At 31.9% G+C, this 28000-nt stretch overlaps 1 protein-coding gene across 1 annotated transcript; it reads left to right on the plus strand.

Annotated features, from left to right (window-relative positions):
- The first annotated feature begins 306 nt into the window (after positions 1–306).
- Positions 307–27999, plus strand: LOC131848689 (uncharacterized). Its single transcript, XM_059198616.1, has 4 exons — positions 307–619; positions 23103–23382; positions 24051–24224; positions 26502–27999. The coding sequence occupies exons 1-4, from the start codon at positions 478–480 to the stop codon at positions 26779–26781; spliced, it is 876 nt and encodes a 291-aa protein (XP_059054599.1). The 5' UTR covers positions 307–477; the 3' UTR covers positions 26782–27999.
- The last annotated feature ends 1 nt before the right edge of the window (position 28000 follows it).

Consider the following 28000-nt stretch of genomic DNA (forward strand, 5'->3'; position numbering starts at 1 on the left):
TCTCTGCCACAAATAAATAAAAAAAAATTAATTGTAATATAAGTTACCTAACAAACGACATTAAAAAGCTACTTACCAACTGTTCTACTGGAATAATTTTCAAAATATTACTAAAAAATATTATGAAATACAATGACAATGACTACCCCATCAACAATGAGATAAATGTATTCAGAGTGGAAAATTAATCACGATCATAGAAAGAATATACTCTATTGCTATTGTATTGAGTATGCGCTATAGAGGGAGAATAGCCTCCGCAAAAAAAAGACGAAGCATTATACGCACACTGCGCATGCTCCGCGCGCGTCTTCCCGCGCTTTTTAACGCCGCCATTTTTAACATAATCTGTGTTACAGTTTAAAGTATTCGTAAAATGTTTCTATTAAATAAGATAATTTAATATGTTATTTAAATTAAATTGCTTTTCAAAATGTAATATGAAATAAAAACTTTACCTGGATTGACATTTTAAAAATGGAGTGCAAAAAAACTATTTGTGAAAATGTGAATAGAAAAATATCTAATCTAATGAGGAGAGGAAAGAAATTAACATATCTAGAGACCATTTATGCGGGTCTTATAGTATGTTTTGTGCCATCAGTTGTCTGTGATTCAGGTAAGAAATTAAGTAAACAACGTATTAGTAACAATAATTCTTACTCAAATTATTTTGTGGAAAAAATAATCTCAAAATAATTTATAGTAATAGACAAAGACTAAGCTAGGATATTCTTTAATCTTTTCCATTAGGAATAAACAAATCTATTATTTACTAACTCAGAATGTTAATAAATAATGTACTTTAATACATGCTTAGATTTTTACTGGTCCATTTAACATTTCATGTGAGCTTAAAACAAAAACATATAGAAACTTTGAGTAAGTACCTATTGAATTAATAATTAGACCCCAGTTTGTGTCGAATTAGGCACCATTCGAATAACTAGATATGAGTATCTTAAAAGCTTACATTTACCCTATTATGTAGGGTCACTTCACTAGGCACAAAGTAGTTATTGTATAAATTTATGTAACAATATTTTTAGTGCTACATAGTACAATTCTTTATATAAATTTCGAAAGTTTTATCTGCATTTTGTCACTCCGTCACAATAAAAACAAAACTACTTGAGTAACTGTGCAAAGTTTTCTTTTTTAGAAGCATTATGTGTTGTTACATAGATTCGATATATCTCTCTATCTTATTAGAGCGGTACCAGCTCTTATAAAACGTAGTGTTAATAGCTCTGTGCTAGTATACTTAAAGTGCATTACATTACCTTCATCTGGTTTACAATAATGAAAGGCAAAGACCTAAAAGATATAGAGCCAAAACTTAAATGTCATAAGGACCGGTCGATTATAATGAGCAGGTTATTACCATTATTCATTCATCATGATTCCCCTGGTGCGGCAGGTGCTTATATGTGCCAGAAAAAAATAACACTGCGAATATAGCGTGAGATTATCTATCTATATCTATATATTTTGTTATGTTGTATGAAAACCAGTTCTCTTAAAAGAGAGAAATCACAAATACCACTTAAATCCAAATTATTGTTTGTTACAACTTCATGAAAGTCAAACTCTGATCCGATCTTTATGATTCTTTTTGAAATTAGTAAAGTTTGCATACATGATTCCATGTTATTTTTCTCACGATTTAAATCTAGTTTGTTATGTAACGTAGTGTTAAAGAAGTAATATTTTTATTATATTCACACGTAATAAAATCTTAATAATCAGTGAGAAAATCTTATAGATATATAATTGACCTTATATTCAATGTATTATTTAAATAAAGGTCATCTAATATCAATTTTGTTATCAAGGGCTGACTGGGACAAAGGAAACAATTTAGTTTATTTTATTTTAGTTATATTTAGGTTTTCACACATAAACAATAAAAAATGGAAAACATCGGATCTAAGTGATATATTTATTTTATGGCGTAATATATGTGACTATCTTGCGACTTTGCCCTTCGTGTAACATTGCGCTATATTTCAAAAACTATTAAAACATGTCATTGATCTCAAATTTTAGGTGCATTTGCCTTATGTTATTTTTTTTTTCTTTATAAAAGAGCTCGAAATGGGTACTCGGACTTTAAAATTAGGAATAATACTATAACGACAATTTGAATGTCGAATTGACAAGGATTGTACTTCATTGGTTTCAAAGCGGCACCCTGCTAATAAGGTATATTACTAGTAGTAGTAGTCCGTAATCTGTTTATAGTCTGGAAGACTGATTACATGATATAAAAAGAATAGTAGTAAGCAGTCCACATTGTTTTATGTAACTTGAATGGCACTCAAGCAGACATCTGAGAATAGGTGTCAGCAGTGGCCTTCATACATGAACAGCACCACAGACATTACGCTATCCCGTGATGCCTGTGATAGTTCTCATGAGTTGCTATTCCAGAGGACTACGATGTAATGGCTCTATACCCCGTAATGACTGCAACTACTATCTTACATAGCAAGCTGGAACAATATGTTTGCTACATATGTAGTTCTAACTAGTGGCAGCGTGGTGGGCCGAGTGAATGTGCTCGCTCTAATATGATTCAGTGTAATGATGGCTGGCTTATTTGTTATATACGTGAACAGGTGCTGCTCGTGGGAACTGGTCTGTTCAGGTTACTACTACTGACTAAATTATTTCTTTCATACAAAAATACATATGCTGGTGATCACTACATTCACATGTTAAAACATGTTTAAAAGTGGATTTGTATTTTTGTAAAAATACAAGCTCATTTGAAACGAATAAAATCTGAATATCTGTTCTATTCTTCTTGGATCGAAAACACTCCGAACTAACGGTAGATTTGAAATATCATAAGAGTCTGTAAAAGACCTACGTGAATAAAAAATATTTTTATTTGAAATTATTTAAAACTCAATGGCTGAAATTGATGAGTCCTTTTTTCTTAAGGATAATAATGGAATGGTCCACCAGCCTGCGCTAACAGTCTACGCTGGATGGGCACTAGTGGAGGATGATACACTGAGCATGAGGTCAGGTCAGTTAGCCCATCGTGATTAACTATGAATTTATCACGATGATTTCCAGGTTGATTTCCTCGTCGTTCCTCATTGTTAGCACAATGTTGGTACATTGCTAACAATGAAGTTTTTAGTCTACATTATTAAAAATCCTCCCAAATTGATGAGTCAGAGTTACCCAGACAGACCACTTTGTGTAAAGTCTACCTCTGTCTACTCATTACTAACAAACGATCCCCATCTTGAATAGGTTAGTTGCACAGCACGGAACGCCGGCTTAGATAATCGATGCTACATTAACTCGATTACACAACGTGTTTCCGATGCGATTGTTCGTAACAGTGCGATTATATACTATCGTTTGACGTTTTTATATGTTAACGAACACTTTAGTGGTACCTATTGTTAGTAAGCAGCTTTATTTTACCACAATTGGTTATCCTGATATTTATTTTACCTGCTCGGTTTGTTGATTGTTTCAATCGATTTGATTATTTCAGTTTTTAATTTAAATAATTGTAATACAAGCAAACAAAATCATTTTGAAGTAAATATAAAGATAGTTGTGAGGACTTGTCTATTCGGGTTACGAACACTGATTAGACTATTTGCTTTTGCAATAGGACATGCTGGTGATCATTCTGTTCTCCCAAATTCTGTATTATTACAACATGTACAACATTTATTTGAAAATAATACGAGTCGAGTTTCTTGTCAGTTCTTCTCATCTCGAAATCATTCCGAACTGCCGATAGATTTGACATATCATAAGACTCTGTAATAACCTACATGAATAAAAATATTTTTTTAATTTTTAAAGTTTACCAATTACGTATAAAAAATATACAACTAATTATGTATTTTCACGTTTGGAAAGAATATGAAAATAAAGTAAGTAGTTGACGCTAGAATGTTAATACAAAAATAATTAAATTATTATATACTACATTTAGAAAGTAAATAAAGAACAATATTATAAATAAATTTTGCAGTGGATTCGTCTTCCGGGCTGAGATGGTGATGATGATGATGATTACCAATAAATTGAAGTAAGCAATAACAATACATATATATACCAAATATTGTTTGACTTATTTATACATGTGTATAAATAAGTCAAACAATATTAAAGGTCTAGAAATAATAATAATATCCATTTATTATTATTATTTCTAGACCTTTAAAATAATAGCATATAATAGCACACATATGGAAAATATAAAATAAATTAAAAATAAATTTTGCGCTAAGCTAAAACAACCTTCAGTGATAATACAAATCTTCATTAAATTTGATGTAATGATAAAGTGCGGTAAAGGTATAGATATATTATCTCAAAAAAGCAGACAGAACCGCGTGCAAAAGTTAATATTACAATGCACATTACTAAAAACTAGACGTATATAATGACACTGCAATGTCCATATAAGATTTAGAAGGTTACATTTACTCAACGACAATGTATTATAGTTACCAGACTGTAGTATTAACTGTAATATTTATACTATCTATATTTATCACTAATATATAGATACTATAAATATTACGGTTATAGATTATCGTTACTTCAAAAGAGCAAACGAAGTCGCGTGTCATATAAGATTTAGAAGGTTACATTTACTTAACGACGATGCATTATAGTTACCAGAATGTATTATAATAACCGTAATATTTGTAGTATCTATATTTTTCACTAATATATAGACACTATTACGATTACAGGTTATCGTTACTTCAAAAGAGCAAACGCAACCGCATGTAATAGTTAATATTACAATCCACATTACTAAAAACTAGACGCATATAACGACACTGCAATGTCCATATAAGATTTAGAAGGTTACATTTACTTAACGACAATGTATAATAGTTACCAGAAGAGCAACAAGCTCGGTATGTCACCTCGATTAACCTAAACGGTGATTGTCGTTAAACCGGATCTGTTTTTATAACGTTTAAACAAAACTTCCTGAACGGCAGGTAAAGAAATTTATTAAATTAATATTGACTGAATAAATCGCTTAATTAATAATAAAAAATAATAACGTTTTTTTAAATTTTGTTGATTTAATAAATCAAGTTGTGACATAAATAAAAAATACCAGAACATCTTGATCTGTGCCAAGAGGCTTAAAAATTAGGGCAGTGTAAAATAAATCAATTATGCACAGATCATTCAATAAAAAATTAATATTAATTTAATCGGTTAATATGATTACAAAACAAATCGGTTTTTTATGCAGCACCTCACATCCCTATTATGTATATGAAGGTTAAAAACTAATCTATACATCTATACATATAAATAAAATTGGAGTGTCTGTTTGTAATATTGAAAGAACCGTTTTTTACTACAAGCATATGAATATAAATACGGCACAAACACCACAAAACCACTATTTACAATTCTGTCTGTCTGTCGGTCTGTTTGTCCCAGCTAATCTCTGAAATGGTTAGACCGATTTTGACGAGACTTTTATTGGCAGGTAGCTGATGTAATAAGGAGTATCTTAGGCTACTTTTATTTTAGAAAAATAAAGTTAAATTCCACGCGGACAAAGTTGCAGGTATAGTTATGAATAAAAAACTAATTTAAATATATGTATATTATATGTGAAGAAATATATAAGTATCAGATACATATATAGATTATTTAATAATTTACATTAATTTAGACATTTTTTTAAATAACATCTTATCTTATCATTAATATTATAAACGCGAAAGTTTGTGAGTATGGATGGATGTTTGTTACGCTTTCACGCAAAAATTACTGAGCGGATTTTGATGCAACTTTACAGTATTTCTATAGCTTGTACATAGGCTATATTCATGCTGGTGAAACCGCGGGCACAGCTAGTTATTAATAAAATAATTGAACCCAGAAATTCAATGAAAACATTTCAATTGATTTATTCAAGTGCTCATAAGAAAATTACTAAAATAATTTCAGCAGAATATTTTAGCCTTTAGATTAATTTAAAAAATTAATAAATCAAAACAAATAATATCCAATTATAACTGAAGTCACGGAAACAAATCATATATGAAATATAATAATATTATCGCATTCCATCTGACAGGTGTTGGCCTTCAGCCGCTCTGTAAGTCTTTCCGTGATTACGAAGTATCTACACTCACCCAAATTTTCATTCGATGAAGTTGTAAAGTCCAGCTGTAGTCAACAGCATTAGAATAGTTCGATAAAAACATAATCTATACATATAAATAAAAATGAGGTGTCTGTTGTATAATATTGAAATAACCGTTTTTTACTAAATGCATATTACATAAACCAAAATTACCTGTTTTTCCAATTTTTCTGTCTGTCTGTTTGTACCGACAAATCTCTGAAATGGCTGCGATTTTGAGGGGACTTACATTGGCAGATAGCTGATGTAATAAGGAGTAACTTAGGCTATTTTTATTTTAGAAAAGTTCTCTAACTTTATTGTTAAATTCCACGCGGACGAAATCGCGGGTACAGCTAATATTATAACAATAACCTTGGATAATGCACACAGTGCCTAGCCTAGACTAGATCTAGGCTAAGCAGAGCTTGAATTATAGGTACTAGACAACTGATATAACTACTTAAATATTTTTTTTGTAAATACATACATAATATACATAGAAAACACCCAGACCAATATAAAAAAATAATACTCGTGAATACAAATGTTTGTTTCTTGCGAGGAATCGTAATCGTGACCATCGCGGAATTAAGATGGTGTACGCTAGACCACTGAGTGCTTAAAATATAGTAATTATAAACATAGTCGCAATTTTTTTTTATATAACGAAGATGGCAATCAAGCAAATGGCCCATCTGATGCTAAATAGTTGCAGTAGCTTATAGACCTCTGAAGCACCAGGAGTGTCACGTGCGCATTGCTGACCCTTAAGCAACCTTATTTTTTTTAAGGGTATATTAAGGTTTCTTATTTTTTTATAAAAAATAAGGAACCTTAATATACCCTTCTTAAAAACCACATGCTGTAATCAGCTATTTAACGACCTCGGTGCTATAGCGGTTTAACACACCGCTTTACGATGGATGGTCGCGGGTTCGATTCCTAGCATAGTACAAACATTTGTATTCATGATTATGGTTGTTTGTATTGGTCTGGATGTTTTCTATATATATATATTAAATATGTGTTTACAAAATATATGTATGTATATATTATATCAGTTATCTAGTAACAATAACACAAGTTCTGTTTAGCTTGAGACTAGATGGCGCTGTGTGAATTGTCCTGAAAGATCATTATTATTATTTTACCATTCCAAATAAATGAGCCGAGTCATATGAAGTCACCGTTAAGTTTAGCACGGTAGTCTATTCTTTTGCGTTAAAAGTGGATAAATACTAATGCTCCATTACCATGAGCCCTTCATTAGAACTGACGCACCGTACACCTTGACTCCTTGACCTATTGAAAGCTAATTTTGCTGTATCATCGCATTTCTATCCAAAACATATTTGTCATATAATTAATCGATTAACTTTTTTAGATATATGTCTACGATGTTCCTTATTTTGGCCTATGACAACACCACTATTAAAAACCTAATCATTCACTGCTACTTTACTTGATAATTATGAATTCAGTAATAAGTTGGCATAGGTTTTAACTTATTAGCTAGCGTTTATAAAACTTTTTGGACGTAAATTATGGATGGATAGTTGGATGAATGATTATTTGTTACTCTTTCACACAAAAACTACTGAAAGGATTTTATGATACTTTACAATAATATAGCTTCTGCGTCAGAATAATACATAGACTATAAATTTCATGGAAGTGAATAGTTATTTTTTTCATATAATTATTAAATCATTTGTCAGACTATAACTTTAGACTGTTTCTTTACGAAGAATTAAAAAAAAATGAATTAACAGTTCCATCTAATTTAGGCTTATTTCCAATGGATTACAAAGTTTAAATATAAGGTATTTTAATTTTATAATCAATTGGATACAAGCTTAAAATTTAAAAAAATCTTAGAAAGATAGGGTATATTTTATTTGTAACTATCGATTTTTCTTATAAATGCATATTACGTATTTATTAAAAACATTGACCATGTTTTACTTTCGCAGTCGGTCAACCGGTCATATCGAAAATAATCTCCGTGTTATTAAAGTACTACGGCTTTGGTCGACATTGCACACTTTCTCTTATGTAACTGGCCACCGAATTGAAACGGTAAACATTTCCACTAATTTCATCTTAGCAACTCTGTTGAGAATAGAATAAAAAATATTAATATCTATAATTCCATTTTCAAAATTTTGACGGAAAAGAGTTTTTGGTGGCATAAAATTGATATAGAAATTCGCCAATAATGTCTTAATAAAGTCATTGTCAACTTTATTATATTAGTTATTCATCTTGTTCTGTTGAGAATCATACAGATTTAAAAATATTAAGTGTTCCATTTTCAAATTGATTTGGCGGGAAAGAGTATCAAATTGAAATATATAAGAGTATCAAATTGAAGTATATCCGCCAATTACGTCTTAACAAATTGTCAACTTTATAATCTTAGGCAATAAGAATGACAATGCAAATTAATCAATATTGTATTGAAACAAATTAAAGAAGCATGCTATTTTAATTGATAGTACATATAATGTTTCTAATACTTTTTGTAAACAATCAAGCGATTAAAGTCTTTATATAAATACATACATAAGTTGTTTTTGCATCTTCAAAGTATAAATATAAATAACACACAATGCGTGTACATATGTTACAACTCTTATATTCTCTCTTTGAAACATCACTTATTAGAGTTTTCTTTGTACAAAATTATTATCCATTAATAGAAATAACTATATATTTAGACTTAACATGCTTATATAAAACATGAACTGTTAAAATAAAAGGAATTTCCATTGTTTTGATACAAATAGATTTGCAAAAATATTTGCATTGACTAAATATACTTTGTCATTATCACATTTTTTTAAAAGACAAATAGCTACTTTGTTGGCCTATAATATACAAAATCCTGTTATAAGTAGTATAACGGTATGTACAGGACTCCTTATATTCGGGCCCCTGGCTGGTACGACAATTCCTTATTTTTAAATATTTATATTTTATATTGGTTGCTATGGTTTTGTTATTATTCCTTTTCCTTCTATTGCTCTTGCTTTCTTATATAGTTTGTTACGACATATATTTTTATAATATAGGTACTGTTATCTTTACATATTGCGCCTTTAATTACCACCATCGTTGGCTGCACCGATCCCAGCGCCCTATACGCAGTCCCACACAAGGTACTTATCCTGACTGCACAGTTTTTAGTAGTCTTACTTATGTCTCTGTGCTTGACTCAAATTCTCTGTACAACCCTGCAATTCCTATAGGCCTCTCGAATTGAGAGAGCGCAATATGAACGGAAGAATACATTATAATGAGCGAATTATTCAATGTAGAGCGGCAGTTTTAGACCTTCTCTAAAATGCCAAAGCTTGCCACATGTAGTGTTGATTGCTACAGATGTTTACTATTAACGAATTGCTCGTGTAATATGAAAGGTGTTATGGAATATAGATTAGTAAAAATGTGGCAAGGATTAATCAATATATTGCAAAGTTTACTTTAGGTCGGTGTCGCTTGCAATGAAATAATGTTTATATACAACTGACGACCCGTTACGGCCTAGCACGGATGCTTTACAAATCTTAGAACTTCTCGCTTTGTTCTGTGCTATAACACACATGTATTATACTTATAAACCTTCCCCTTGAATTTCTCTATCTATTGCAGAAAACTGCATTAAAATCCATTGCGTAATTTAAAAGATATAAGTGAACAAACTGTCTAAGAAGCTCTTATCCATTATAGAAAAAAAACTATTTTTGTATGAAAAGGTGCAATAACTGTTATTTTGTACAGCATTTCAACATTACACGTTGCAATGTTACTTAGATTCCATTTTAGTGTTGTTCTTAGATGGGCAGTATCAATCAGTGACGTCCTTAGTAGTCTAGCGGTTTAACACACGCCTTACTAGTGTTTCCTATGATCACGGGTTCTATTCCTCGTTTCGATTTGTATTCATGAGTATGGTATTTTGTATCAGTCTGGGTATTCTGTATGTATATTATGTATGTTTTCTCAAAAAAAAAATTATTTATATGTTGTCTAATATCCATAACACAAGTTCAGCTTACCTTGTGTCTAGTTGGCGCTGTATGAGTCGTCTGAGATATTATTTTTATTAATTATTAAAACTTACAGATATTTATTATTGTTTTCTTCTTTTAGTTCTGCATATTTAGATTACAATTAATTATGTTCAATTTTAAACTGATTGTTTATTGTAGTGATCATTTGCTAATGTAAATTATAATTAGAAAAAATATGGTTAAATATTAATATAATAATAAAAAATATTAATAAATAATGTAATTTATAATTAGAAGAAATATGGTTAATTATTATTAATATTTAACCATATTTTTTCTAATTATAATTTACTTACTTTATTAAGTAGTAATGTACATCAATGAAAGAATATTAAGTTAAATTGAACTGCATCACTGTATGCATTGTACAGTAATAATTTCAGATTTGCATTCAATAATTATCTACTCAAAATCTTGACCTGCTTAATGTTTACGATCGTTCGTGTCACACGATTTAATATAATTATAACTGACCTTAAAATTGGTGTACGTATATAGGTATATATAAACAATACGTACCTTACATATAGCAGTAATTATGCAACAATATATGCCAAATGAGGCTGTATATATATTTGATCAATGGCCATTCTTACCAGTTCTTCTAGCGTCCAGTTTAAACGAAATGGATGGAAGAAACGGAATATAAATTATATAATGGTTTTGATTTCAACCTCAATTAAACAAAAGTAAATACTTGAGAACGATAGATGTGCTTCATTTCCTAATGCTTGCACCTTCTCAACCATTGAGCTGGCCTTTACAGTTGTAAAGGCCAGCTACGGCCAACGCATTAGAGTAGTCCAAAAAAAATACCACTTATTTAATTACATCTGTTGGCGACCGGCCGACAACTATTTTAATATTTTTATTTTATTTAATTTTTGAACAGTTCTTTTTATATTATGTTTTTTTTATATATTTCAATTATTCCTTAATATATCTTTTTGTCATAATTTAAACACCCATACGGTCCACCAATACGTTACAGCATTATTACCATCTTCTTGCTATGTGAACGTTCGTCTCATGTCGCCCCTTTCCCCTACGGTAGACCTCCATAGACCATTCCTAACTAATGTTAACATTAAAAAAAACATTCTAAGATGCCTTGACATTATATGTATTTATATTGAGCTATAAACGTCATGTCAAGGTGATACGAAAATCGCAAATCACCAAAATAAAGGCCAATTGACAAATCCTTTGGCATGCGATGAGTATGCAACCCGTAACGCCTGACTCGTGTCAATTCAAATACGTTATTGGGACTGATATTTGTATTTATGTGTCTAAACAAGATAGATGTTTTTTTACCAAGATATAAGATAAACGCGTGTGCACCTCGGCCTTATTTTTTCTATGTAATTGAAATAGCAAACTGCCTACGTACTGTTCAGTGAAAACCGTCGCCTATATACATGTACATCACGTCATCATGTTATGTTCGTTGTACACCTTATATGTTGCCATTCCCGACGACTAAAATGTCATACCCTGTAATTTCACTGCCATATATTGAGAGAAGAGAAGAAGTGTGACGAGGAAGAGTGAGTTCTCCGGAAACACAAATGTGACTGCAATACCCACGCAATATAATAAAAGTGTATCCCGGCAGGCAATTCTATTATTTATCCTTCCTTCCTTACTAATATTGTGAAAGTAACGCTGTCCCTCTCTGTCTCTCTCTGTCTATCTATCTAACTGTCTGTCGCACTTTCAGGTCATAACTACTGAACAGATAAAAATGGTACACAAATCTAGATCAAAAAGTCTAAATCCTGAGAAAGGACATGGGCTAGTTTTTAATGCGAAAAAGGGTTGTAAAAGGTTGAAACGGAATATAAAATATTGTATGGAAGTATCGTCATTTTCAAGTCACAAAATGAAGGAGGAAATGGCCTATAATACAATATACCTATACCGAATAATATTGTAGAGAGTAGGTTGTCAGCCTTAAATATAAAAAAACAAGATTTGAAATTGGAAAAACCTGAACTACCCACGATAATCATATTTTTTACAAATTGTAATAAATTATATTTTTCTATTTATTTTTAATATTTTAAAACCCAGAACACTACAAAACTAGGATTTGTCTAGTTTTCTAAGAAAGTTTCTAAACAAGACGCTTGGAAGTCTAGTATAGAGATGAAATAAAGTAGGATTTCAATATAAGGGAAGTCAACTCCGGAACATTACATTACATTATTGCCATATTTTTTTTATTTATTTAATTCAGGCTAATGGCCCATATTATAAATACCTTACATACATAAGAAATAATAATAAAATATAAATACAAATTGTCTCTATGGTCACGGCACTGACGAATATATGTAGGTTATATAGTATGTCAATATTAGTCACGAAGTTATGAGCACCAGGATGAGTCACTAGTTATTAATTTACAAACACAGTATATATTTCAGTGAAATATTCATTAATGTAGAAATTGAATTCAAATTATTGGATAACACATAATTAAAGTACGTTGGCAAATGATGAACTGTATGATGACAGTCATCATACTAGTACCAAAGATTGGGTCAACATATAATGACAATGGGTCACGATACACCGTGATGGTATGACGCCAATTATACATTTGAGTTCACTCGTGCTATTGAATACCTATCTAAACCAATATTACAAAGAGTTTGTTTGTTTGAACGCGCTAATTTCAGGAACTACTAGATCGAATTGAAAAATTCTTTTTGTGATGGAGAGTCCATTTGTCGAGGAAGATTTTAAGTTATGTAACATTACGCTACGATCAAGAAGAGCGGAGCTCTAATAAAAAATATTGGAAAAGGTAAGGTAATTAAACGCAGACGAAGTTGAGCGGGTCAGATAGTCTTTTATATATATAATAATCATTGAAAATTGAAGTGGTATTAATAGACTGCGAAAAGAAGGTTATCATTTCGTATTCGTGCTTGTCACGCGATTTTTTTAACGAAAGAATTAAACATACATAGAAATAAATATATTAAGTTATTTTTAACCCTTTTTTACAACGGGATATTCGATATCCCGGATATAATGTTGCAACAAGAGCCCGGTTTTTTGAAGGAGTACGGGCAGATGCAGTAGTATTCTTACCCGCTAAAATTTCCCGGCATTCCTCACAACCAGGACTCTGTCGTCACGGGAACTTTGCAATCGTCCGTAATGCCAACTGCGGATATCTTTAAGATTAGCTTATGTTATGGGTACTAAATAACTGATACATATACATAGAAATATTTTTATATAGCTTATTCATCAGAATAACTTTTCTCAGAATGGCTACAAATTTCACGCGGGTGAAACCGTGGGCTACTATACGCGGATACAAACATCGTACTCATGAATAAATATGTTAGTGTCGTGCAAGGAATCGAACCCGCGACCATAGGAAGTATGGCGGTGTGTTAAACCGCTATACCACCGAGGCCATCAAATTATATATTAATGTTACAATATAATAAGAAATAGCCGCAAATACAATAGTTACAAGTACCTAAGAATAATAATGTTACGAATATTACTTTTTTTGCAGAAAGCGTGACGTTAAGTACATATTCATCAAAATACTAATTACACGTTATAATTAAAGATAGATAGTCAATTATATCTTACAAAAAGATAAAATAGATAGAGGTAGATAAATGGTAATTACATTGATATAGTTGAAAGGGAAGATTTTCGGTAATTCATCTCTTAATAGGATTAAGTACAGCACAATAAAAGTTGATACGACTGGTCAAAATCTTAATCAGCACGAAGGTACTTACTATGAACAAAATTACGGAATCATTATTATTTTTACTTGAAGATTAATCATATCACGAGGAATGGATATTGGTTATGTATATTTTCTTATTTATAAAATTCTCGTGTTACAATGAGTTACCTAGTTCCTCTGAAGGCAGAATGGCTTGACCGATTTTTATAAAATATTGCATATTCAGTAGATGAATATGTTTATATTAATGACAAAATTTTTATAGACGAATTCATAGACGACAACATATCAAGTAAATAATTAGTTTATTAGCATACAACGTTATAATTTGTTTATCTCACTTTCTTGATTCAATTATTTTAGAAATATAACGGTTTTTGTATTGATTGCCGACATGCATTCTTATTTTTGAAATGTGAATAATATAACCATCAGATGGCAATTGTGAGTAACTATAACGTGGTCTAGTGTTTTAAGTAGTCATGCTCACTAAAATGTCCAGACTTGTAGATAAAAAATATGAAAGCTCATTAATGGAATCTAATCACTATGACTTACTTTCTCTTATAAATTGTTTAACCAGTTGTTGTATATTGAATGTTTTTTCTATTTTATTATTTTTAATCAGACTTAAACTTAAATTGTAAGTAAGAATAAATTATTTAAAAGAGCAACACACAAAAGACAGCATTCCGAATGAGCGGTAGATTAAAAAAAAAATGTTATGACTATTCAAAAGTGCTTCAATGTAAGTTTATTTGAATAAATGATTTTCTATTTCTATTTCTTTCTATTTCTATATATTTTTTTTTATTATGTGTCAACCCTAAATTTTCACCCTTCTATGACCACCCCTATTTTTTTATAGTGTTATTAATTTATATGGCAAAACAATGTTTGCCGGAATACCTAGAATGATATAAGTATATGTTTACATTATATGACTATGATGAGCCGGCGAACTTCGTAACGCCTAACAGTCGATTCTTTATTTTTTAATATTTTTTAATACTTATATACGGGACGCCGAGTCAGTTAGTAAGATAAAAAAAGAAAGTTAATAAATCAATGATTACTTTATGTCAATAAATAAAAATTATATGACACCTAAAATTATTTTAATAGTCAATAAAAATTACAGTTTTATATTTTTTATATGAAATTGAACATTACCATGTTTATATTATACTAGCTGTACCCGCGACTTCGCCCTTGTGGAATATTATTTATTTTTCTAAAATAAAAGTGGCCTAAGTTACCTTATTACATCAGCTACCTACCAATAAATGTCCCGACAATATGGGTACAACCATTTCAGAGATAAGCTAGAACAAACAGACAGACAGACAGACAGACAAAAATAGTAAAAAAATATTTTGGTACAAGTACCGTATTTATATTCATATACAAGTAGTAACAAACGGTTATTTCAATATTACAAACAGACACTCCAATGTTATTTATATGTATAGATGTATAGATGATAGGATGTTATTTTAAAAAAGCAGGCATAGACGCAGAAAATAGCTAGTTCCTTATAAATCTCGTGGTCTTATTTAAGCTACAGATACATAAAGTTTTAATTTCATAAAATAACTAAAAAGAAATATACGATACTGCCTCTGAATAGATACACGATGCACTTAGACTGAGCAAACACAAGAGTGGCTTGATTTTAAATAGCTCAATTTATAGTAGTGATTTTATTTCGCTCTTATAATTAAGTTGAATGCCTTAATTTGAAACCAGTGTAATTAGATATGTGATATCATATAATTTTGTACCTACGTACCAATGCAACCGGCGGGAAAAACTTCATAATTCTACTATGTAGGTGTTTCTTAGCTTCAGAATTTATTTTTACGTGAGGCTTTTCATGGTCATTAGGATCATTTCGGTTTGTTATCGGCATTTGCATCACTGTAGAGTTAGTGAGAAATATAAATTGAAACACTTATTTTGTTTTATGGTCAGCCAGATTCGAACGTGTAATATTCTATGTAAATCACGATAGTACGACAACGCTCTCTAACCATTACACTTCACGAGTTGTTTCCCTCAACTTCGTCTGCTTTTTATGAGACTACGATAATAACCTAGGTTATTCACACACCGCCATCTAGTACCAAGGTAAACAGAGCTTGTGTTGTGAGTACTAGACAACTGATATAAATACTAAGATACATTTTTATATATAACTTTCCCATTTATAAAATCAGTATAATTTATATTTTTTCTTATTTATCTGTACATAGTACAAAACGTAGACGCTTCTGCTGTCGGTTCGCTTAAATCTTTTAAACTACACAACAAATTTTAATACAGTTTTTAGCATTAGATACAATGATTCAGGATGAAGACTTACTAACTATCGGCACCACATGTTCGCACATGCACTGCCCAGTTTGCTCCTACTTATCAAGCTATCTCGCTGCTCAATAGCTTGGTTTCGGAGCAGCCAGAGGTCGATATTTTTCACGACAATATTAATAAGTTTATTGAGTGTTGTTTGTTGTTTTTTATGTAATTACATTATTATATTATGTTATATTATTGGCTCACTACACGCTTTGGTATATCTGTAAGTGTGGTGAGTACCTTATCTTAAATAAATAAATTACAAGTACACACGTACGAAGCCTGGGCGGGGTAGCTAGTTAAATTAGATATGATTATTTTAGATTTATTAGATATGATTTATTATTTTTTCTATTATGATTATCTACATTTATTATTACCTAATTAAAATACCACTAAATCATGAGTGAGATTAACCCATTGATTTTCACAGCTGGTTGATTTTGTCCCATTCATACGCGTAACAAGTGCCTATATACGTTATCTGTGACCACAACAATCACGGCTATTCTATTAGTCTATGATATTGTTCCAGCGTAGAGTATCTAGTGCATGACAAAATAGCTGATTTTATCTATGGTATACAAACCATAGATAAAATCACACAAACAAATGTTTTAAGCGGACTTTTAAATTTGAAATTTGATGATACTTTTAAATTAAATAATCTAATAGTATTTTATTAAAAAAAACATTTTCTGGTTTTCAGGCTTTTACAACTTAATCTTTTGAAGATTATGTCCTAAAAGAAATTTAGCATACACTTAGAAAGATAGATAATAACTTTATTTACATAGTAATGTAATGATGTATCTATTAAGATACACGTATAATATCATATTTTAAATGATAAAATAATAAAAAAACACATTTATCAGAAATATTAATTAGTGAAAAAACATTTTCCTTATATATTATTGTACCTAACTAATGCAAAGAAGCAACTAGTACATAACTCAGTTAATTGTCTGCTCAGAAATACAAAACGTTGGTTTTCAACATAATTATACACAGCCTTACTTCCGACGATCATGGGTTCGATTACTTGTATGGTTTAATTCATGAGTATAATTGTTTGTATCGGTCTGGGTGTTTTCTATGTATTATATATATATATATATATTTATGTTTTTTGAAGATAATGAATATGTAATAAATTTCTGAGCACACCCTATAGGATTTTGAATTATGAAAGAGTTGTTTTTAATATTTTACATGCAATTTCTTCATATTTTATCACCGTTTAAATCTTCCCTGGACTTCCGAATAAATCAAGACTAATATTAACCAAATTGGTTCAGCCATTTTTAGTGAAACTAACGAATTTAATTTTTATTTATATAGATATATATTATTTACCCATAATACAAGCACTGCTTATTTTGGAACTAATTTCTTAGAGTTAGGACTCTAAGATATTTATTATTATTAAACTGGGATATTCAGAGAATTATTAGTACTAATAATTCAGAGAATAAAAACAACCAAAAAACAAACCAAAAGCCTGAAGTAAAGAAACTGATTATTTATACTATAGATTCACCAAATTTATTTTCTTTGTAAATATCTCAATAAAAACTTTTCGTGCTAATAAATTGATCTTGTATCCGCGTAGTTTCTAAGAAGGTTTCCATTATTATTTTAAAGTTCACACTTTGCTTTTCTTTGGAAAAGTTGTTCGTGGTTCATTTTTCGTTTTTTTACCCTTTCGAACACTTCTTTAATTTATCATTTATACATAGGTCAAGATTGAATAAACTGACTATATATGTATTTCATTAACATCATCATCATCAGCTGCTGCGTCCTTATCTCATTTATTTGGGGTTCATATGTAACACCTGTTATGACATACGGTGCCGAAACGTGGACACTGACGATACGACTGGTCCACCAACTCAAAGTGGCTCAACGAGCTATGGAAAGAGCTATGCTTGGAGTTTCTCTGAGGAATAAAATCCGAAACGAAATAATTCGCCAGAGAACTAAGATCACCGACATAGCTCTTCCCATCTGTAAGTTCAAGTGGCAGTTGGCTGGTCATATCTGTCGCAGAACCGATGCTCGCTGGAGTAGGCGTGTTCTAGAGTGAAGACCGCAAATTGCCAAACGTAGTGTAGGACGCCCCGCAGCTAGGTGGAGCGACGACATACGTAGAGTTGCGGTTGAGAAGGGCTGAAGATCGTCCCCAGTGGTGTGCCTTGGGGGTGGCCTATGTCCAGCAGTAGACTGCAGGGCTGATGATGATGATGTAACACCTTCCTATGGAATTATTTTAATCAACGACAGAAGATTACTCTTCAACACCGAGACCGCCGCCATTTTCCTACTTCCTCTATTGTATTCATTCTTCATCTTATCCATTCTCGTCACACCACACATCCATCTTAACATTCGCATTTCAGTTGCATGTAGTCGTCTTTCATCCATCGCCTTTACGGGCCAGCACTCTGAACCATACAAGACAGCAGGTCAGATCAGGGTCTTGTAAATTTTACGCGGAACAAGTGAGTCACACTAACAAATAAACTAATTAATATGGATCCTTCTGGACGGACCACATGAATGTACCAATGTTTTCTTAAAGAGCAATATTTATACTTTGACTCTTATGTAATGTAATATGGACTCCATTTTCCGCAATTAGTCTCTCATTTGGACCGTTGTGCGTGTAGAGCCGAGGCTACTAACGTAGCCAGCCAAGCTCCTTCCAGAAGCGCAGAAGACTGCTGGTGTCTTCACAGGCTTCGCGGATCGACCTCACCGTTCCGAGTGTTGTGTGGCCACTGCTGCGCAATCCAAGATTACGTGAGTGGCCTTTTCTTCGGCTTCAAAGCATCCCCGACTTTGTCTCTTCTATTTAAATACATACAGACGAGTACAATTTCGACTAAATAATAATACTTATTTATAAATGTACTTGCTCATATATCAGAAGTTAGCGGAAATAATAGCGGGAAACTTACAAAATTATAACAAATAATTAATAAATGTTAATAAATAATTAATACATTATTCTGTAATATAATTTTTAATATTTAGTTGAGGGTACTAATAGTCCATAATATATTTATATTAAGGTATTTACCTTATAGACTAACATACATATTATGTAATAATAATATAAATATAATTCATCTCTATAGTCAAAGCAATCTGCCACGGTAGCGCTGATACACCACCTTCTTCAGACAGTAGTCCCCCTTGATGGAGGTGGGAAGCATGTTGTTGGGACCCGGATCAGAGACGCCTTAAAATTCGCGTTGTGACTCAACTCCTACTTCGTCACCCTCAATATCAGGTTACTCCTGGTCCGTATATTGGCGACAATGTCCTGCTCCTTTATTATTTACTAGCTGGCCCACGCAACTTCGTCTGCAGCACATTTACTTGACCAATTTACAAAATATGTTTTTAAATTATAGCCTATAAGTTATTATAATGTATGAGCTATATTATTGTAAAATTTCATCAAAATCTGTTTAGTAGTTTTTGCGTGAAAAAATAACAAACATCCACCCTTACTCACAAACTTTCGCGTTTGTAATATTAATAAAATAATGTATACAATATAATTGTATAGTATTAATGACAGATCTAATAATGATTCAAAGCAAAAAATACAGTATTTTGATACACTGTAGTGTATCGGGTCAAGTTCGTATAAAAACAACAACACGCAATTAATTACACGAACAAATCTACATAATGTACATTATGTATACACATATTTGAATAATACTCAATTATATCTCGGTACATACAATAGTACAATTAGTACAGAATACATAAGTGGCAAATTATGGAATAAACTACCTGCCGAGGTTTTCTGGAATGGAATTTTCCAAGAACGCGCACATTTCACCTCTAGTTTTTCAGATATCCTTAGGCTTGGTAACCGTATACCACTAAATATATACTGTATACTTTATTACCGACGTTGTAGTTATGAATACAGTCAACCGAAAATATATATTTATTGGTACATGTGCAAAATGTAACTGGTTGTTTGTACGTGGAAAATATTTGAGATAACTATTGTAGGGTAGCTTTATGCTTGTTATGTATAACAACATTATACACATAACAAGGGAGGTGAAGTGGACTGGTAGTAATGTGAACTAATAACCACATTGCTATCAATGTACCGTATCAGGTTGACCTTCATGTGGTTCCCCCTGGAAACCATCGTGATAAATTCATGTTGAATTTACCACGATGGGCTAACTGACCTGATCTCATACTCATCTTATTATCCTCCACTGTTGCCCTGCCAGCGTAAACCGTTGCACGATTCCATTATCATCTATAAAAATAATACACATAGCAATGTTTTTTATATTTTTTGTGTCTGTTTATACACGCTATCTTGTCAGCTTAACCGATTTGGGTGCGGTTTTCGTTAATTTTATTTAAAGTAAGCATGACTAAAAATTTTGTGTTTTCTATTCAAATTTGTTTACGAACAAAACTATAGTTGTTACGAATACCACAGGTTCGTAGTTGCGAGCTCAGTTAAAACTGCAATATAGCCATTGTATGTAAATTTCCACCACCCGTCAGAACTGTTACATCTTAATATACATTTAAAAAATACTTAAAAACACACTTATTGTAGCAACAAAAAGCGCAGTGGCATCCTAGTTGTTTTAATTTTGCTTACAATTTTACATATTTTTTATTTTTTATATTACTATTTTTATATACATATTCATACCTATTTATATATCTCTAATTGCATTATAGTATTTCAGTATTTAAAATCTGGTACTCTAAAATTTCAATTTCTTTTATTATTTCTAGCTACCCCAGTTTCGCACGGGTGTACATGTATTATACATATAAACCTTCCTCTTGAATCACTATATACTACTAAAAACTACATTAAAATCCATTGCGTAGTTTAAAAGATCTAAGCGAACAGACAGCGGAAGTGACTTTGTTTCATACTATGTAAAGATTTTCTATTGTTTCGTTCGGGGTTTTTTAAACATTCTTGATGATGACTTGATTCTCCACACTGAACTATGAGCCATTTTTAATGCCTTGGCACATATATTCAGTTTCACTAATATTGTATTGCATTAGTTGATATAATCCATATTGTGTACTATTTGTAATAAAGTCTGTACATGTGTACTACGATACAAATAAAAATTCTTATCTATCTAAATGTAGCGCGATGGTTATGACCTCACCACTGTAGCGTTATATATCTTGTGATGAGGTGTCGCTACATAATTTATATGTTTACGGTAGTATGTAGGTAGTGTAATAATTGAACTACATTAATAAATTTATTTTATAGTGTGCAATATGCGTAATATGACGTATTAATAAAGTGGACTGGCTTTACAATGAACTTAAATCTATGTTATCTGGAGAAATAAACTAGTGGAAAGGTCTCGAGTGTTGACAGAAATATTACAAGTGTTGGCACATAAATAATTATAATTTCAAGTTAGGTTACATATTAAAAATTGAAATTACATTGTTCGAAGGCGTAAACTTTATCCTGAGGAACTGAATCGAGATGTACACAGGCGTTAGAATATACTGTGACATGGTGAAACAGCCTAACGCACGTTCCCATGGTACACGATGGAATGCACAGCATGCGATATGATCTTATGTTTCCTTTATTATGTCACGTAGTTCATAAAATATAACATGCATATACATTTAGGTAAAGCATTCTAATATATAAAATTCTCGTGTCACAGGTTTTGAGTTTATATGACTTAGACTTTGATGAGATTTTATATGTAGATCTAGGTTTATAACAAATTTTTATACCTCATTTAAGGGTCACGGCAAAAAAAAATTTATTCATTTTTCGACAATTTTTTTATTTTTTTATTATTTGGCATTAAAAAATACATACAGCCATAAAGTTTCACCCTATCAACCCCTATTAGATAATAGCAATATATACTATCAACAACCTATTAGATAATAACATATAATATTTATTTATAATTATTATATTATATTATTATTATATTATAATATTAATTGATTTGTATGTATAATATAATAATAATCCCTATGTATGATGTATAATATGTGTGAATTGTCCAGTCTTATTATTATTATTGTGACATATTAAATCTCCAAAATCAGTAAGGAAACATTTGGTTGTTTTGTAAAGTTGTGTTAGAAAATAATAGAAAATCTTAAGATTAAAGAACTTTTCAATTTTAACTTTTTTTAAATTGAATAATCATAACATTTTTTTTTAATCTACCGCCCATTCGGGAAGCTGTCTCATCACAAGAAGAACGAGCAAGAAAAAATGTGTTGCTCTTTTAAATAACAATAAACTTACAAGGAAGTTTACATTTACAAGTCGGAACGTGTGAATACAAACCACCAACTAGCACTAATTTATTAGGGTCAAATATAAATACACAGTAAGATTAAACCGTCGTAGTGATAAGAGCAGACCAGTCTCTACAAGCAGCACCCGTTTACGAGTATGACGGATGAGCCAGCCATCACTGCGCTCGACCATATTTTAGGGAGCCCAATGACCCGGCCCACCACGCCGCCACTCGACCACATCATAGCTACTTAAAATTGCTATATGGTAGTTAAGATTCTCGAGTGTCTGCTTCTTTTTCAACTGGAACTCATTGCACTTTCTTGTGACGATTTCCTTAAAGTTCTCATTTTCCAGAATCTATTAAATGAGCCCGTTAGTTTGTACGTATGTATGTCTTTATTTAAAAGTCTTCTAATAAAACCATTCAACATATCTGTATTAATAAAAAATTTCTTACAGATTGGTCGAGGGAACTCAGCTACGATAGAATATACAATAATACGAACTACCCACAGCTTCATCATAAACCGAGGCCATATACTATACCTTTACGTAGTTTTAATAACCAAATAGGATATAGAAACGTAGAAGAATTGAATGACAATGAGCTGGGCAGAGAAGATAATGAAGCTGAAGAGAAGAACAGAGAGGAGTGGAGACAAAGTCAACTGTTGGTGGGATTTGCTCGAGATCCCTTTAGATATTCAGTGCCAGAGGAAGATTTTGTGAAAGGTATTAGGTAGGTTCATTCTTTAATATATTAGTTATCTTTATTTCGTGTGGGACAATCTTTAACAGACAGAGAGCTTGTGTTATCGGTATTAGACAACTGATATAAATACTTAGATTTTTTTGTAAAAACACATAGAAAACACCCAAACCGATATAAACACTTATACTCATGAATACAAATGTATGCACCTTGCGAGGAATCGAACTCGCGACTATCGGAAGTAAGACGATTTGCTTAAATAAAGACATGTCCAAATTTTGCTAGGTACCTATATTTAAGTACTAGCTGTGCCCTCGATTTCGTTAACGTGGGGTAACTTAATCGTTTACGCAGCGCACGCAACGGAAGCCTTCAAATACAAAATAGGGGATATTTTAGCCCTCAAATACAAAATATTCCCGTTTTTCACTGACAACATTTTTCAGTGATACTTCGCTTCTATTGGTTGTAGCGTAATATTATATAGCTTAGAGTCTTCCTCGACAAATGGACTATCCAACACTAAAATAATTTTTCAATTTGAACCAATAGTTCCTGAGATTAGCGCGTTCAAACAAACAAACAAACTCTTTAGCTTTATAATATTAGTATATAGATAACATATTAATTTATATAAAGGCGCTTACACCTAAATTTAAGGGTAAATTTACGCTGTGGTCTTATTTCTTTTACAGATATGTAAACCCACGCTCGAATAGTGGGAGACGCGAAAATCGAGGTAAACGCGGGCTGTTACATCTTTACAATATGATCTATTGCTCTACTGGCTGCGAGCCCCTGTCCTATAAGGGGTACGGATGCTACTGTGGCCTGCTCGGATCTGGGAGACCCACCGATGGTATTGATAGGTAGACATTATATTTTTTTTATATGGTTAATACGCTGACGCCCTATGTGATGATAAGTGGTAACTGTGCAAATCCAAATACATGAACAGTCATCACGTCATCTTGTGACCACGGATTGCCACACCACTCTACTTCTAATGGTCGCAGGTTCGATTCTTTGCCTATGTTATGGGTCTTAACAACTGATTGAAATACGTGTATACATTTTTTTGTAAATACAAAGAAAACAGCCAGATCATTCCCATAAATGCAAATGTTTGTATCGACGAGGAATCGAACCCGCGACCATCAGAAACGGCGGTAAGTAAACTGGTAGTCCATCGAGGCCGTCAAGTGCTAATAAGAATTAAGTTTATTTGAACAGCGAGTATTTGTATCTCTAGTTTTTGCGCGGCTCCGCCTTAGAACGGTTACACCTATTACGTTTGCTACTGTGACCTGTTGGGGTCAAGGAGACCAAACAATTCTATCGATACATGCAATATATTCATGTAATATATTTTTAGTAATATTCTAAAACATATTATAACAGTGTTACTGTTAAGTAGAGTTGCTAAACCCAAAAAAAAAAACCATGATGTGAAGTTGGAAAACAAGGACAGTTCAAATAAAAAGACCATGATGTGAAGTTGGAAAACAAGGAAAGTTCAGCTTGTGTTAAAAACAGTAAATACATACATATTATAATGGAGATACAAACAATCATTGTGATACAAATGTTTGTGCAAAATAATATGTAACGAAAACAGGTGAAATGAAATTCAAGTAATTAAAATAATCATATTTTTTAATAAATGTATTTTAATAAAATTATGCGTATTGAAAAATAGCTGTTAAGAGGCGCGTGAATTTAAAAATTTTACAACTTGCGATTATGTATTAGATCTACTAGTGCCCAGGACACTACAAAAATTAGTACATATTCTGGAAACTATAACATTATTTTGCAGTTGCTATTATTTTTTTATATATCAGTGTTTTTATTGTTGGTGTTGAAATTTTATTCTAAGAATTGGTAACAATAATGAATAGGTACATAAAAATTACCCAGAGCGATACAAACTATCATACTTATGAATACAAACGTTTATACCGTTCGAGGTATCGAACCCGCGATTATCGGAAGTAAGGCGGTGTGGAAATCTGCTAGACCATCGAGACCGTTATGTTGCAGCTGAATACTCAACAACTAGATTGAATATCGAAATAAACTTGTTTTTTTTTGTTTAAAATTGTTTTTTTTATAAACATTCTTTATTGCACTTAAATACATTTGTAAGTATATTAATTACAACTAATGTTAACAAAGGAGGAATTTCTAATGTTTGACCTAAAATTATACACGATATATTTGGAAACGTCAGACAAATAATTATTTGGTATGGGTACTAAATAAAACGACTAAATTTAGATGTCGCCTGTTAAAACTGTAGGCGACTCTACACATTCACACAATTTGAATACTTTAATAGCATATACGGTCAAACACAAATAAGTAATTTTATAACAGAAGTTCTTTGTGATAATTATAATTATAGACGAAGAAGTAAAGGGACGAATGAAGTATAGTGATAATTAATTTACTCTACCTTATCTGATTAGGATCTAGCGTGAATATAAAATTTTTAATTTTTTTTTACTCTAAATAGATTCATCTTTCGCCAAAGGCACTTACCGATACAAATGATTTTGTACGAAGATTTCCAATGCTAAACTAAGGTAAGTTCAGCATTGGAAGTCTTCGAATTACTTCCATATATAGGTAAACATATTACAATACTATATCTATATCACTTGTCAGCTTCAAAGTTTCAGTCAAATCCCATTTTTTTTTCCTTTCATTTCTTATAGTGCTTTTAACTCATGGTTCTTCATTATAAGCAAATCTATATGGGCTCCTAAGTATTTAGTGTTTATATATATATGTTTATTATGTGTACCACTTACCCTTTTCTTATCTTTACTATCTCGATCCACCCAAAGACAGCCTGGAAGAAATTATTTGCTTACTTAAGACCGGCTTTTGTATAAGTCGATTACTATTTTCCATATAATTAGTTTTTATTAATTAATAACAAGTATAATTAAATAAATATATACATGAAATTCTGATAATAAATGTCTACTAAAGTTTGCAGCCTGCCATCCAAGCTGTGTTACAGTCTGATAGGAGAGATAACGCAATGAAATTCCTCGATATGGACAGCTACAGTCACCGCTTCCTATCGGACGATATGCTTATTTTCAAAAATTTACTACCTTCGTCTTCATTAACAGGTGTTGCAAAATGCACGACGAATGCTACGAGAACATCCACTGCCCAGTCTTCACAGTTTACTTCCAGCCGTACTACTGGAAGTGCTACAAAGGTAAGCCACTCTGCGCTCTAGAGAACTACAACACACAGCATCAGTTCATCAACGGGTGCGCAGCCAAGTTGTGCGAGTGCGATAGAAAATTCGCCATGTGCGTGAAGAGGTATAACTGCCCGCGACAGAGGGCGCTGTGTAAGTCTTCTCCGTTGCGGTTGCTACAGAATTTACTGCTATTCTGGTAACTCAATTCGTGGTAAGAATGCGCGGTGGCTTCAAAATGTAACAGCAAATAATAAAATCTTCCTGAGAGGACCAATTTTAATTTTTCTTTGTGACTTCGGAAATTAGAGTGCGCAGTAGCACTTCGAGATAATAACAAATACTGAAACCTTCATGAGCAGAGCTTATTTTTTTGTGACTTTGGGAAATTCCTCACCAGCCTCAAAGACAGCAACTGGTGTTAAAAAATAAGAGTGCGCGGTGATGAAATCAGAAACGCAAATAATGAAAACTTCATGGGAAGAGATTTTTTTTGTGACTTAGAAATAACTTCACTAGCATCAAATACAGCGGTTGGTGTTAAAAGATAAGAGTGCGCGGTGATAAAATCAGAAACGCAAATAATGAAACCTTCATGGGAAGAGATTTTTTTTGTGACTTAGAAATAACTTCACTAGCATCAAATACAGCGGTTGGTGTTAAAAGATAAGAGTGCGCAGTGATGAAATGTGAAACGCAAATAATGAAACCTTCATTTGAAGGGATTTTTTTTGTGACTTAGGAAAAACTTCACTAGCATCAAATGCAGCGGTTGGTGTTAAAAGATAAGAGTGCGCGGTGATGAAATGTAACACCAAATAATAAATCTTCATGAGAAGATAATATTTAATTCTTCTTTAGTCACTTTGGAAAATCTTTGACTAAGACAGCAATTGGTAGTAAAAATGTACTTTCACGTCTAACCCCAGATGGGCTAGACAGGTGATATCATCTTTAGCGTTATAGTGAACACAACACTTGATATGGCCGCATTTCGACAAACCATAAACCATCATCTATTGGATTAATTTCGCTTGTTATCGGTATAACCATCACCAGAAAATTAGTCACAAATATAAACCAACTCAAAGTTATTTCGAATCGGCCAGATTTGAATTCACTACCTTGAGTTCGAAGGTAGCAAACTCAGCTACTTCGCTCTCTAAACTACACTATGTATCTCTTAACTTCGTAGCCAGGCCACATCTCTATAACATACTAATACGTTTCAATGTAACCGTTCTTAAAAATTCGCTACACACCACTAAATCACCCTTAAAACTTATGGGCGACGATCACTCATCACCAGTTGACTTGCAAGCTCATTTGCTCAAACAAAATAGCGAAGTTGTAAAAAACGGCATCCAAGTTCCAGTTAAAATTATGCCATAATTTGCTCTTGTACCTTATCTTGTAAATAAA

Source organism: Achroia grisella, unplaced genomic scaffold, assembly GCF_030625045.1.
Source record: "Achroia grisella isolate CSIRO2021 unplaced genomic scaffold, CSIRO_AGI_Agris_v1 utg567, whole genome shotgun sequence".
Lineage (NCBI taxonomy): Eukaryota > Metazoa > Arthropoda > Insecta > Lepidoptera > Pyralidae > Achroia > Achroia grisella.